General features: G+C 42.4%; 1 protein-coding gene across 8 annotated transcripts in view; it reads right to left on the bottom strand.

Annotated features, from left to right (window-relative positions):
• larp1 (La ribonucleoprotein 1, translational regulator) overlaps positions 1 to 15,494 on the bottom strand; it is a 206,535-nt gene that overhangs the window by 91,874 nt on the left and 99,167 nt on the right. For 7 of the 8 annotated variants that reach the window (XM_038796170.1, XM_038796165.1, XM_038796168.1 and 4 more), the window contains 5 exons: positions 10,722 to 10,748; positions 10,207 to 10,378; positions 4,036 to 4,173; positions 3,344 to 3,502; positions 1,733 to 1,898 (listed from right to left, as the gene is read on the bottom strand). In XM_038796170.1, coding sequence (XP_038652098.1) covers positions 1,733 to 1,898; positions 3,344 to 3,502; positions 4,036 to 4,173; positions 10,207 to 10,378; positions 10,722 to 10,748 — 662 coding nt within the window. The remainder of the gene's footprint in view (positions 1 to 1,732; positions 1,899 to 3,343; positions 3,503 to 4,035; positions 4,174 to 10,206; positions 10,379 to 10,721; positions 10,749 to 15,494) is intronic. The other variant, XM_038796166.1, reaches the window with a different exon arrangement.

Raw genomic sequence — 15,494 nt, 5'->3', positions numbered from 1 at the left:
CATAGGGGTATCAAGTTAAAATAAAGAAACCTGGATAAAAATAAAATACAAGATAAAAATTCAAATCAAACTGAGGAATTAGGGAAACATAAACAATCAAAGAGCAGGAATAATTGTAGAACAAAAGTGTAAAATTAGTGTTAAAAATAAAGTGAGGTAGACGTTTAATAAAAACTAATTTTGGTCTCCATATTATAAAAAAGACATGTACAGCAGAAACTTTTTTAAAAAAAGATTCACCAGGATGATACCAGAACTGAGGGGATGTATCCATGATGGGCATTCTTCTCTTGTAAAGAGAAGGAAGGGTGACTTAACAGAAGTCTTTGAAATTATCAGAGGTTGCTAGGGTAGGCATAAACAAAATATTTCCACTTGTGGGAGAATCCAAAACTATAACTATAAGACAGTCACAAATAAATCCAATAGAAAATTCAAGATTTCTTTGCTTGTTGAGTTTCTGCCGAGGAGCAATAATCAGAGTGCCAGGACGTGAAAGGGTTGAAAGGATTTCAGTGCCGTGCGCGCACTTGGGGATGCTGGTATAATTTATGCAACAGTGCATCAGTGAGGTGACTCCCAGTGTTGGCTGAACTGGACCGTGTAACCAGGCTGCCAGAGGTGGAATATTGACACAAAGGCACACAGAGCGTGCTTACAGACACCAACAGTTCCACGGCTAACATAAGCTGCAGGATACAGGTCAGGGTTCACACCTGAAGTGGACTATGACACTCCTTCACTTTCCTGATGCAAGCGGGGCCAACAGAAAGTTTCTGGGTTCCAACATAACCACATTGGGTTCAAAAGTTCATTTTTACACGTGGCAACAGCAGTGATCAAATTCCATGCCTTGTATTACAGCTACAAGCACTGCTCAAATCCATTGTGTACTGTGGCATTTCTCATCATATCTCAAAGTTCCACACGAAAAAGCCAGTACCAGCTCTTTCTAAGCAGCTCTGTGGCTACTTGCTACAGGCAGGCCAACTTGAAAACCCCTTAAGAAAAAACTTTTAGGCCAAGGACCGAAACTCACACATCCAGAAAGAGCAGGCAGTGAGTCATTCATTACCACAGTGGTTTATAGAATCCCTAGTGCAGGAGGCCGCCATTTGGCCCATCATGTCTGCACCAACCCTCTGAAAGACCTACCCCCAGCCCCTTCCACGAGGGCAATCTGCTCTCTTTTCCAAGTTGTCCTTTGACACACTGCTTACCTCTGTTCTGTCATTAACACATTCTGATATCTTAGCGTGCCACTATCCGTGCCCTTTAGTCATTATCATCACCATATACATTCCCTTTGTATTTTTGTCCATGACATCTTTGTCAATCTCCACCACTCGCTGGCCCTCTATCCAGCCCCTCTGCTCCAGCACCCCCACCCCAAAACTGTATAAATCTCATCCTATTTCCATTTCTCTCTAGCTTTGACAAAGATTCATCCAGACTTGAAATGTTAGCTCCCTTCTCTCTCCACAGAAGCTGCCAGACCTGCTGAGATTGTCCAGCACTTTGCTTCTGTTCCAGATCCAGCACCGGCAGTAATTTACTTATGCGTTCTCAGGGATGGGCAATAAATGCCATCTTTGCCAGTGATGCTGTGTGAGATGCATATGCACAACTGATCATTAGACAAATTCTAAATCTTCTCTTTTCTAATGGGTAATCCAGCCGGGGAATAAAGGCATTGGAACATGCCCAAGAAGCAGAGAACTACGGTACTTACATCTGTTTCTTGATGTAGTCTTTGAGCAGCTTTTTGTCCATTGTGTACAGCTCGGCACTGCTCTGATTGTCATAGTAATAGATGATATCACTGCCAAATTTCGGCCTGTACAACCCATCATTACTGTCGGTGTTTGCGTTGTAGGTGTAATGGTAGTCAAAGTGAGCTACAAGCAAAAACAGCACGGGTTAGATGCTCAGTTAAGACTACTAACAGTCAGTCTTTCAGTACATGAAGCAGCTGGGAGATTTAAGATGCAGGAATGCACTACATTAACTGAAGTTTGCCATACATTTTCCATCAGCTTCGAGAATTAAGTGAGGGAGGTGGTCAGACAGTATTGCTAAGCAAATGAGAGAATAAGCAAACTATCAGTGTCTTTTATCAAGGGCAACACAGGCTCATTTCACAGGAATGTTGTTTGGCTCATTGTTCAGTCTTGCACCTTCCACTGATGACCATCCAGATCAGACTGTATTCTGTATTGCATCCCTATTCAAATCACCTGGGGCATTCTAGAACGGTTAAGAGTTTATTGCTGATCTTAGATCAGTTATCTCTCTCTCTCTCTCTCTCGAGGTAGGAGTAACATTGAGCAAGCTTGTATTATTAAGAGTTGGGAAATGCACTGTGCCACATTACACAGAGCAATGCAGATCATGAGGCCCCCCCAAGCACAATCCTTTTTCTGTGCTCTTAGCTGCTCTCAGTTGGGACAGATGAACTATGCTCTATTTAGCATTAGTATTTTTGGATAGAGAACAGGGGAAAATTAGCAGTCCTCCTACTTCCTGAAAGTCAGCCTGATTCTGTGGTGGCATATGCCTCCTTAGTTAGAAAATCAGAGATTGCAGCCCCAATCCAGGAATAATTTGGGCTGGCATGTCAGCAAATAGCAACGGAGTACTGCATTATCACAGGCCCATCCTTCAGATATTAACTATGGCCATTGTTCCGGTGTGTATTTTTTAGTTCAGCTGAATGTTAAATGATCACGTGATACATTTTGAAGAGAAGCACGAGTTCGCTTGGTGTCTGGGTCAAAGTCTTGCTCTGTCAACAAAATAACAAAAATTCCAAAGGTCTGATCTTCCGAATCACATCACCCAGGGGCAAAGATCCTGCTCTTAAGTGGAGTACTTTGTAACAACAAAGTAAATCAACAAGTAAAACCAAGACCAAAGGATCTCCAGAAATTTATCAGCATTTGTACTTAATGTGAAAACTAACTTGCTGCTAATCTGCCCCAGCGTGAAGTCTCTTTCGTCTGTGTTAAGGACAATAATTTCCCATCCACTGCATTAAGTTTGCAAATCCACCCCAGCCATCTCTCACAAATCATGTATGCTAACTTTACTGGAAAGGTAGTGGATTCACTCTGTCACTTACCGCCCATTAAACGCACCTATTTTAAATGTCACACGGCAGCATTAACAATAGGTAGTAGACACCAACACCAAGGTGAGTACTAAGATGAATAAGAAGGAAGACAAATACTGTGCCCCTTGGTAAGCGAGGGATCGGAAAGTGCAACTAAATTTCAACTGACAGTGACATCACGCTGGTTCAGAACGCTTGCAGCACAATGGCCAGTGTCAGCACATCACGTACAGCGAGAAGCACCTCTGCCACGACCCCTCCCCCGGCCACGTCCACGTCCTCGTCCCCTGAAACCTCCTCGAATCGTTCCACCCTCGCTTTTCACGCTGGAAATCTCATCGCGGTCTTCCCTCCAATCCCGGGAGTCGTGCTTCTCATCACGATGGTAGCCTGAAAAAAAACCAGAAAGCAGATAAATGGTTACACCTAAACTCCAAGATCAGCCAAATATCTCCCAATACCATCTTAAAACCAACTTTAGTTCAGAGTGGGCTTGCATCTCGTGAATATCTAGTAGCGGTCATCAATAAACCAGTTTACCGTCCCTAGCACTTTTCATATGTTAGTGCATCTAGGTTATCAGCAGATGATGAATGTCTGCAGTACTGCCAGGTGAGATGGAGTGCCCCCCTTATTCGTGGGTGAGTGTTGAGCAGTTTCTTCTGGTTTAAAATGTGAAGTACCAGATTCTGCTATAATTCGGATAGAATTACTGACAGCAAACTCAACTTTCCAATATACCCCTCCAACACCTAAAAAACACACTCTGCTCCCCCCTGCCCCACACACACCAAGCTCTAAAGCATGATTTGCATCTTTCAAAAATAATTATAACAACAAGAAAGGAGTTGAGGGTTCAGCTGAGGAAGCTACCATCAATAAGCAGTCAGCAAAGTAACCGTAAATTGTCAAGTGGGACAAACCTTTTGAGTCGTTTCTGTTGTTGACTGGCGGTCGCAGAGGCTCTGTCTGGGGGCGCGAGTTGCTGCGAGATGCTGGCTTGTCCTGTGTACCCTCCGATTTTACGTCCAATTGCAGTGGGACCCACTTTTGCTTGTACCCTGAACACAAAGTGGGAAAACGTTAACAGATCTGCTGCAAGGTGTTGGACAGGCATTCCCACAGCATGTCATGGTCCTAAACAATTCAAAAGCGGTTATACCTTGCACCAAAAAAAATCTGAGGGAAGATGAATTGTTTTCAGACCAAACAAGACATGTTTCATCACTTTTCAACCAACTTTATCTTGTGATCTGTGACTTGGGGCAAAAGCAGGAACAACCTGATCAGACAGTCAGTGGCGATAGCAAAACTAATTTCGCCTAGCGGGTATGGAGCATTAACACCAAGGAGACCTGCACAGTTCCATACATCTCAACTATTAGCATCTCGAGTTAATTGAACTCAAAAGGCTGGCAGAAATATAGCTCATTTGGCACAGGGCGAGAGGGAGCGTGCAAACGGCACGGAAACATTCTACTCCTGCTCATCATTCGTCTGTTTGTATTCAGTCACATTCTGCACAATGGTCTGATCCTCAGCATCACATCCATCTTCCTCCACTCATTTCTGTACCTTAAAACCATATAGCAGATATAAAGATTGTTTTGCTTATCAAGGCTGTACCTGCTCTTTGTACGAGCTATCCTGTTGGTTCCAATCCCCTGTTCTTTCCCCATAGCCCTGCAAATTCTCCCTTTCAAATATTTATCTAAATCCTCTTCAAAAATTACCACTGAATCTACTTTCATTATCCTTTGATAATGCTAGGTCACAACTAGGTGTGTGTGTGTGCGTGTGCGCGTGCGCGTGTGTGTGTGTGCTTAGTCTCTAAAATTCTTCATGAATGTGAATGTCTCTAGCAGATTCTTCTCTTAAACTTCACTGCTCCAAGGAGATAACCACAGCTTCTTCAGTCCATCCACATAACTGAAGGTCCTAATTTCTAATACCATTCTAATTAATCTCTTCTTCCCCGTCTTGAGAAACCAGTTGAGACTTAACCATTGCTTTGTAAAGTTATAGCATTATTTCCTCTTGAAATCTATGTATCCTTAATAAAAGCCAGGATTCTATGTTTATTTTTGTAAGTCTTTTCAACTTGTCCTCCCACTTTCAAAGATTTGTGTACACACACCACCAGGTGTCTCTGCTCTGCATCATCTTTAAAAATAATACAATTTAGTTCATATTGCCTCTCATTCTTCCAAAATGTAAGGTAACTACACTTATTTGCATAAATTTAATCTGCCATGCGTTGATTGCAATATTAATGCAAGCCTACTTGTGACAATAACAATTATTTTTAAAAATATATATTTCTTCATTTCATGTTATCTGCAAACTTTGAAATTATGTCCCATATACCATAGCCCAAGTCATTAATACAAACCAAAAGAAGTAGCCCCAACCAAACCACTATACACAAATAACTACCCATCTCCTGATCGAGTCTGAAAAGTAACTTCACCACCATCTACTTTGTCCTTTAGTGAATTGTGTAATCACACTGCCAGTGTCCTTTTAATCCTATGGGCTATAACTTTGCTCATCAGTTCCTTTTTTAAAATTTATTTGTTCAGAGGACATGAGCATCGCTGGTTAGGCGGCATTTATTGCCCACCACTAATATTATGTAGTACCTTATCGAAAACCTTTTGAATGTCAATAGTAACCATACATCCCTCATCGACCCTGCTTCTTCATCAAAAAACTCAAACGAGTTATCGAACACAATTTTTCATTATCAAATCTGCGTTAATATTCATCTATTGGTCCATACTTTTCCAAATATTAATTAATTTTATCCTGAAAATGTTTCCCTACCAATTTGAAGCTCACTGGCCTTAGTTGCTGGATTTACTCCCTCCATTTAAAAAATAAAATCTTGGGTGTAAGCATTTTGCAATTCACCAGTCCTCTGGCACTATCTGCATACCCAAGGAGGATTAAAAAAATTGTGGTTAGAGCCGCCACAATTTTCACCCTTGCTACCCGGAACAACCTGGGAAGCATTCCATCTGGGCCAGGTGACTTTTCTACGTCGTTGTAAGTACCTCTTCTTTGTCTATTTTTATCTTATCCAATGTTGCTATTGCCTCCTTTACTGCCACGTGAGCAGCATCCAGAAAAGACAGATACAAAGCACTCATCGTAATGAGGCCAAGCCTTCCTTGGACTAACCTTTTACCATTCATATCTTCATAAAATAATTTTGGGTTCTCTTTTATGTTGGCCGCTAATCTATTGTCATACTGTGTTTTGCCCCTCATTCCCATTTTTAAACCTCCGCTACTTTCTGCATTCAGCTTGATGCTCTGTATATTATGAAAATATACTTAGAGTTGTCATAAGCCTAATTTTTGGGTCACATTTTAATCTGTATCATTTATCATACAAGTGCACAAGTTTGGGAAGCACTACTTGCTCCCCTCCTGGGAATAGTGTGCTTTTGTAAATTAGAAACTGATTTTAAAATGACACGGTTTGAGCTTATTAGCAAAACAAAGGTAGTTTTAAAGGGAATTAAATTTGTATTAGTAAACACAAGAAATATAAGGCATGGTTTTAAGTGTGTTTAATGTTTCTGTGCCCAAAAGGATAATATTTCTATTGGAGATTAAATAGAAGTCAGTGCCGAGCAACAGGAGGCTACTCTCTAGAGGGAACGACTTTCCTGTTTAGTTTTAACTGGAAGCCAGAACAACTGGAAACAGGACACTGGGGCGTGACTATCTCTGAACTCTGCCACGAGAAGCTGGGCAGTACATGGGAGGTGCAAAGATGCAAGATTCCAAGGAACAAGATACAACCTAACTAACCAGGGAATTGGGACAGAACGAACGTTTAAGACATCTGAAGTTAAGAAAACAGCAACCGAAGTATTGTTCAGAAGAATGCCAAGAGCCGGATGATTGGGAAAGTTTTAAAAACCAATAAGATGACCAAAAAAAAAAAGAGGAAGATAAACTATGAGGATAAACAAGCAAGTAATATAAAAACAGACAATAGGTACTTCTTTCAATATATAAAAAGTTAGAGAGAGGTCAAAGTGAACATAGGCCCCTTAGAGAATGAAATGCGAGAAATAATAATGGGGAACCAGGAAAGAGCAGCAGAATTAAACAAATACTTGGCGCCAGTGTTCACAATAGAAGACATGAACATTCAAAAAAATACACAATCAAGGGCAGAAAGGAGGAAATAATTACTGGAGAAAAGGTACTAGGGAAACTAATGGGGCTAAAGGCCGATAAGTCCCAGGACATTAAAGGAAGGAGATACAAAGACAGTGAATGCACTGGTAGTAATCTTCCAAGAATCATTAAATTCTGGACGAGTCCCAGAGGATTGGAAAATTACCAATGTAACACCCTTAGTCAAAAAGGAGGGAGACAAAAAAAAGTAAAGATAGGCCAGTTAGCTTAACTTCTGTTTGAGGTGTTAATAAGCAGGATAGATGAAGGGGAACCAGTAGACGCAATATTCCCAAAAGGATTTTAGAAGATACAAAAAGCTACTTAATCAGGCCAGAGCTCAATGTTGGAGGTAGCATATTAGCATAGATAGAGGATTGGCTAACTGATAGAAGACTGAAGGAGGGGCATTTCCAGGACAGCAACCTGTAACCACTGGAGCGCCACTGGGATCCCGTGCTGAGACCACAATTATTTACAATATATATTAATGACTTGGAGGAGGGCAGTGAATGTACTATTTTTTTTATTTAAAAAAAATTAGACTACCCAATTAATTTTTTCCCAATTAAGGGGCAATTTAGCGTGTTCAATCCACCTACCTTGCACATCTTTGGGTTGTGGGGGCGAAACCCTCGCAAATACAGGGAGAATGTGTAAACTCTACACGGACAGTGACCCAGAGCCGGGATTGAACCTGGGACCTCGGTGCCGTGAGACTGCAGTGCTACCACTGCGCTGCCCTGAGTGAATGTACTATTGCCACGTTTGTGGAAACCACAAAAAAGGTGGTAAGGCAAGTGGTGAGGATGACACAAAGAGTCTACAGAGGGGTACAAACAGGTTGGTGAGTGGGAAAACAGATGGAATATAATGTAGGAAAATGTGAAGTTCTACACTTTGGTAGGAAGAATAAAGGAGCTGAAATTATTTAAATAGAGAAAGACTGCAGCATAGAGGGATTTGGGAAGCCTTGTGCATAAATCACAAAAAGCTAGCATGCAAGTTCAGCAGGTAATAGGAAGACAAATGGAATGTTTGCTTTTATTTTGAAGGGAATGGAGCATAAAAGTAGGGAAGACCTACTAAAACTATACAAATATTAGGTAAACCACACCTGGAATACCATGAACGGTTTTAGTCCCCTTATCTAAGATATTATAGCTCTGGTTACAGTGCAGAGAAGGTTCACTAGGTTGACCCCGGGTATAGAGGGATTTCCTTATGAGGCGAGGTTAAGCAGCTTGGACCTGTAGTCTTTGGAGTTTAGAAGGAGGAGAGGCAACTTTATTGAGATATATAGGATTCTCAGGGGGCTTGAAAGGGTTGATACTGAGAGACTGCTTCCCCTTGTGGGAGGGTCTAGGACCAGAGGCCATAATCTCAGGTTAAGGAGTCACCCATTTAAGACAGAGGTGAGGAGGAATTGCTTCGTTCAAAGGTAGTGAATCTGTGCACTTCTTTACTGCAGAGGACTGTAGAGATTTTGTAGTTAAGCTCAAGACAGAGAGATTGCTAATCAGTAAAGGACTCGAGGGTAATGTGGTTAAGGCAGGAAAGCAGAGTTGAAGATTTCTTTTGAAATTTAAAGTACCCAATTCTTTTTTTCCCCCAATTAAGGGGCAATTTAGTGTGGCCAATCCACCTACTCTGCAGGTGTAGGTTTTTGGAATGAGACCCACGCAAACACGGGGAGACCGTGCAAGCTCCACGCGGACAATGACCCGGGGCCAGGATCGAACCCGGGTCCTCAGCGCCATGGGGAATGGAGGATTATCTCAGATCAATCATGATCTCATTGAATGGCAGAGTAGGCTCAATGGGCCAAATGACCTACATTTGCCCCTTGTCGTGTAGTAAGCAAAGTGTTCTGAGTTAAAGAGATAATTGCAGTAACTAGATTTAAAGTGAGACAGCAGACTTCAGAGACAGATTAAATGTTTGATGGCATATTAATACAGTCTGGGAATTCAGAATTAAAGCAATTGTGAACAGCTTTTCAGCCGTCAAGACAGGAAACCCTAAAAGGGCTTGTTGCAAAATGCTGGACTGGATTTGTTGCTAAAAGTGGAGTGGAAGCTTTGTTTACAAGTGCCATTTGGAAAACCTGGGCTGGAGAGAAGGAATGTTAAATCCACCTGAAGTTGAGAACAGCAACTGAGTATTGTTCAGAAGAATGCAAACCGCTAGGGGAAAGCATTATTATGAAAGAAGATTTTAAAGTGTGTTTTGGGAGTGGAGTTTGGAAACTTTCATGTGACAACCATCTGGGTGGATTCGGAGGAGAAAACCACACACACTAACTTGGGTTGAGCGAAGTGGGTATTTGGCCACAGCCAATCTGTGTGCTTAAAAAGACTTTATTAATGAGACCATACTAACTTAAAACCTACTTCGTAATCCATGTTAAATCTGTATTTGTTAAGCTAAAGGCAGGGGAGGGGTAAAGGAGTATTGTAAAATAATCCAATTTTCATGTTTAATAAATGCTTTTTCCTTGTTGTTAAATTAGCAGTCCCGTCACTCTGTTATTGTCTTTTGAGCCAGGGTTCTGTTCTGGGATCTTCTCATCTAGTTATGTCAACTGGGATCGCAACAAGCTGTTGCACATAATTTTAAGATGCTCTCCGAACTTTCCCTTTTCAACCCACTGAAATGAGCCCAACCCCAGGGTACTTATATACTTGATTATTGCTCATCCTTTTCTATAACCCAATTGTATTATGATCACTGTTACCAAAGTGCACTCCCATCTTCCGCAGGCTCACTCCATTGCCCAGAACTAGATCCAGCACTGCTTCTTTCCTTTTTGTGTGGAAATAAGTACACAAATAATGGAATGCAGATTCCCCCCAGAGTGGCCCCACCTTTCTCTCACTGTTTTAATCAGTGGAATACCTTTTCTCTTCTGTGTAGATTTCTGGGAATCCTCATCAGCACTCCGTTCCTCTGGTGATTCGTCCGATTTGGCTTTCTGGTTCTCTTTGCTCTCACTGCTGTCGCATTTCTCTGGCCGTTCCTTCCTTGTAGGAGGTTTTTTGTTCTGTTGTGGCTTACTGTTCTGTGGATGCTGGAACAAAATGGCATGACAGTGACAAATACTTACAGCTGCCCCACGACCGTCCCCTCCAGTGTCCTTTCACTCCCATCACCAATCCACAGCCCACCCACCACCTGAGGATCCTGACACCTTCTGAGGTTTGGGCTCCACCGATGTCCTTGCAGGTACATCTCACACAAAGCACCCATCTTTTGTGGTGGTTGTCAGAGCTGAGACCATCCTGTACCAGTGGTTAATGTCACCCCCCCAATCAGCTAACATTGCATAGATGGGACTAGTTGAATCAAACACATGGCACAGCTGCAGCAGGGGCACATTCATTCAACAACCTGCACAATTAATTCCTACTCACCTCAGAGGAAATGACCGGCTCCCATGTCTGAAACAAAACAATAAGAGCATTCAAAATACATACAATGAAATTGAACGCAGAGTACAAGATACCCAACTTCATTCTTTGAGGTAGACACTCAAGAACTTCACAAGTAGCAATACTACTAAGACCGTGTGGTGAAAGAGAAAAAGAAAAGCTTGCATTTACGCATCACCTTTCACAATTACCGGATGTCCAAAAGTACTTTACAATTAAGTACTTTTAAAGTACTATATTTTGACATTTCTGTTGTAATGTAAAAAATTGGACGGAATTGTACCAAAATATGGCAAAGTGTCAGGCTCAGACAGAAAACTGGCGTGTAACTCTTCACTTGCACAGACCAGTTTTCTCACAGAGCCTCTTTGCCCCAAAAGAGTGGGCTTGGTTTACGCTGTAACTCTGATGGGGTGGGGTCTCAGAGCTGGAACCAGCTCCAAAGAGACCTGCACGCTGTTAATAAAGGGTGCCCTGATCAATGCTGCAGCCTAATGAACCCCCAAGCCTTCATTATGGAGGAATCAGAGCTATCGGAGATGAGCCCCCCCACCTCCGTCTCCGGTGGAGCTCTCACTACGATCGACTCCTGCCACTGCCAGGTTGGCACCCGGAAGGATCCCCTCGACTGTGTCAGTCCCTGGCCTAATGTTGTAAACCTTGCCGACATAATGGTATGAATCATTTGGTGTAGGACGGGGAGTCAAGGCTGCCAATTACATAGCTATTTATTAAAATAAGGTTCACCACATCGCTGGGGAGGGGTGAGGATAATCAAGAAATGCGATCACTCCAGCGAAAATCAAGTTTCCCGATTCTCGTGGAAATTTCCGCCTGCGCTGCTAATCCCGTGGACGGTGAATGCGGGCTCAAGATTGCAGCCAATCAGGCTGTGACAGTAACATTATGCCAACAACATTACTAATTAAAAAAAAGATTTTCAATTCTATTGCTTCTTTCACCATTTCAGGATATCCTGAAACATTTTGCAGCCAACGAATTGAACTTGAAATTTAGCCATTGTTGCAATGTGAGAAACACAGCAGCAAATTTGCTCCCAACAAACTCTCATAAACAGCAATGTAGTAATGACTCGATAATCTGCATGTAGACATTGATTGAGGGGTAAATATTAGCCTGAACACTGGTGAGAATACCTTTGTCTTTCCTTCCAACAGTGCCATGGAATCTTTTGTCATAATCTTCCAAACTTTCCTCGACTGCATTGAGGCGCCAAAGAAAGCGTGCAAGAACATTCCTAGTAACTGCAGGCCACTCAGTTTACACAAGGTGTGTGTAATGTTTTAGGAATAATGAGCTTTAGTTAAAAAAAATAGGCATTTGGAGAGGTTCGAGTTAATTATGAAGAACCAGCAAAGATTTGCAAAGGCAGGTCAAGCTTAACTAATCTAACTGTACTTTTTTGATAAAGTGACAGGAACAATAGATGAAGGGGAAGCAATTAATGTTGACTATATAGTAAAGCATTTGATAAAGTACCACAAAAAGGGTTGAACAACAAAAATAAGGCTCATGGAATCGGAGGATCAGTGTCAGCGTGGATTTTTAAAATGGCTAAAAGGATAAAAAACACAAAATAAATGGCTGTGTTTCAGACTGGAAGATTGTGGACGGTAATGTCCCCATGGGTCAGGGCCACTGCTTTTTTAATTATATAAACGACTTGGATATTGGAATACAAAATAAAATTTCAAAATTTAACGATGAGGTGTGATTGGCAGTGAGGGTGAAAGCAATCAACTTCAATGGGATTACAGATGGGCTAGCGGAATAGGCAGACAAATGACAGGCAAAGAAGTCTGACGTTATGCACCTCTTGGCAGAAGGATTAGTAAGGAAGCAATATAGACAGCATAGTTCTTTTTTTTTTTAAAAAAGTGCTAGGTCAGAGGTGCCCCGGTGGGGGGGGGGGGGGGGGGGGGGGGGGTCATGTGGACGGTTCGTTAAAGGTGGTAGGACAACATAGAGAGCAGTTAGCAAAGCGTTTTGGGCTTCATAAACAGAGGGTACCGAGTACAAAAGCAGAAATTATGCTGAATCTGTATAAAGCCCAAGTCAGGCTCCAATTGGCTTACTCCAGTTCTGTCAGTTTAACCTTGTTGGTGGGAAAGCTTGTGGAATCGATACTTTGGGACAAAATTAATAGTCACTTGGGCAAATGCGGGTGAATTAAGAAAAGCCAATGTGGATTTGTTCAGAGCAAGTCATGCTTTAACGAACTAGCTTGAGTTTTTCCCTGAGTTAACAGACAGGATTGCCAAGGATAATGTTATTGATGTGTTGTACAAGGGCTTCCAAAAGGCATCTGATAAGGTGCCATAAAAGAGACTCGCAAGCTAAATTCAGGAATAAAAGGGACAGTAGCAACATGGATACAAAATTGATCAAGTGAGAGTGTTGTGGTGAACAGCTGTTTTTGGACTTCAGGAAGGTTTACAGTGAACTCCTCCAGGGGTCAGTGTTCGGACCCCTGCTCGTCCTGATATATAATAACCTTGGTGTACAGGGCACAATTTCAAAATTTGCAGATGAAATTTGGAAGTATTGTGAACCATGAGGAGGATAGTATAGAATATCTATGGGGCTGTTATAACGGGTGGACTGGTGGAACGTGAGACTTAAAGTGTGAAGTGATTAATTTTAGTATGAAGAACACAAATAGACAGTGAGCTGAATTTCACAGAGGCTGTGTGTGGAAGGTGGTAATAGAAGCATTATGAAACAAGCTTCCGTCGAACATTCCAATTAAAACGCAACATCACGCTGGAGGGCCAATTGAGGCCCACCCAGTGAGCAATACAGCTGTTGCTTAGATCAGCAATACAGGGGTGGAAGGGATGGAGATAGGTCCTACAACATGGAAATGAATTTGGTGTTAGTGCTGCACCTTTTCAACCAAAAAATAATCCCGACTAAACCCTTTACTGCCTCAACATTTTCGTATATAGATCTGAAATTTGCCTTGCAAATCAACAGGTCCTGCCCAGTATCTGTTACTGATCCAAACTAAACTTTGTGGCAGCAGTGAGGTTGCTGTGGGTGGGGGAAGGGAAGAAAGAGTTTGGGAGGGGGCTCCCTCATCTACTTACATCAGCGGAGAAAGAAAAAATAATGACTAAGCATTTCTCCAGCACTTGTCACGACTTCATCCCAGTCTCATCATTTTTTGAAGTATAGTCACTGCCATATGTGGGAAAAGTGCCAGACAGCTAATCTGCATACACGCAAGCTCCCACGGCAGCATTGTTGGATCTTTTACATCCACTTGAGGGGTAGATGTGGTTTCAGATTGACATCTCACTCGAACACTGGCACCACAGAGTACGGCACTCTCTCTGGACTGTGCTGGGACTGTAAGCCCACATCGAGGGCCGAAGGGCCTGTTCTGTGCTGTACTATTCTATGTTCTATATGCTCAACTCTCTGGAGTGGGACTTCAACCCATAACCTACTGAACTCCAGACAGCAGAATGCTCCCACCGTGGTAGGCACCCATGCCATTCAGTGGTGCATCTGTCTACCTGCTATTACAGTAGTCCTGGACTGCCCCGCTAAGGTGGCATATCTAGGGCCAGTGGTGGGGGTTGTGGGAATGAGGTGAGGGAGGATGTGTTGCAGGCTGCAAATAAGTCTGGCTGCTTCCTTTCACAGGTGAATCCTTTTTTAAAAACAGTTTTTTAATTATGTCTGGTCATCTACATCGACCACTGGGTCAGTTGGGACACCTCAGATGACCAATTTGCAGCATCTGATATGACTGGGTCATCATGAAGACCTGGGTCAGGGGGATGTCTGTTATTCAGAAAGCCCCGACCCTCCTCTCAACCACACTCTCCATTTAATTACAATGGCAATATGCCAAATGACTGCGGATTTTTCAAGGTCAATATCTTTTTGTCAGCGTCAGTGTTCCCATGGTATGTACAGACAGGTCTATTCGGTTGGAACTTTGGCACAGATCATGTCGGTGAACCAGCATAGAAAGCTAGCGTAATCAGAAATAAATCTGGCAAAACTCATGTATCGGCAGCAAAATCACAAATAAAACAAACGTGCTTGTGCTCCAGGGGCCTTTTCTTCCACCTTGGACGACAACTGGGAAAATCCCAATGCCCGCCTGCCCTATATGCCCTTGCAATGAGCACAAAATTGCACAGGCAATGAAAATCACAGCCAATGCTATCTTGCACAATTTTACACACGTTCAGGTTGGGAGTGCCATACGATTTTGACTAATATAAAATATAGGGTACAATTCTAAAAGGAGTGCAGGAGGGGAGACCTGGAGAAGATGTGCCTAAATCATTTAAGATAGGACAGTTGAAAGAGGCTATTAAAGCATTTTGCATTTGGGCTTTATCAATAAGGACATATAGTACAAAAGCAAGGAAATGTTAAACCTGTATAAACACTGGTTTGGCCTCAAAAGAAGTACTGTGTCCAGTTCTGGCACCATATTTTCTGATGTGAAGGCAGAACAAATTCATGAGAATGGGTCCAGAGGTGAGCAACTCGAGTTACATAGAAAGCCTGGAGAAGTTGGGGCCATTCTCCTTGAAGAGGATGTTTGCTTTCAAAAGGGAGTTGAATCATTATCTGAAATGAAAAGATCTGCAGGGCTATGGGGAAAAGACAGGGGAGTGGCACTGGGCGATTTGCTCCTTCAGAAGCACAGACATCGAATGGCCTTCTGCTATGCTGTAACCACTCTATGATTCTACTACTATTTATAAG

The sequence above is a fragment of the Scyliorhinus canicula genome, chromosome 4 (genome assembly GCF_902713615.1).
Source record: "Scyliorhinus canicula chromosome 4, sScyCan1.1, whole genome shotgun sequence".
Lineage (NCBI taxonomy): Eukaryota > Metazoa > Chordata > Chondrichthyes > Carcharhiniformes > Scyliorhinidae > Scyliorhinus > Scyliorhinus canicula.
The sequence above is the reverse complement of the archived record's forward strand: the minus strand, read 5'-3'. Positions and strand labels throughout refer to the sequence as shown.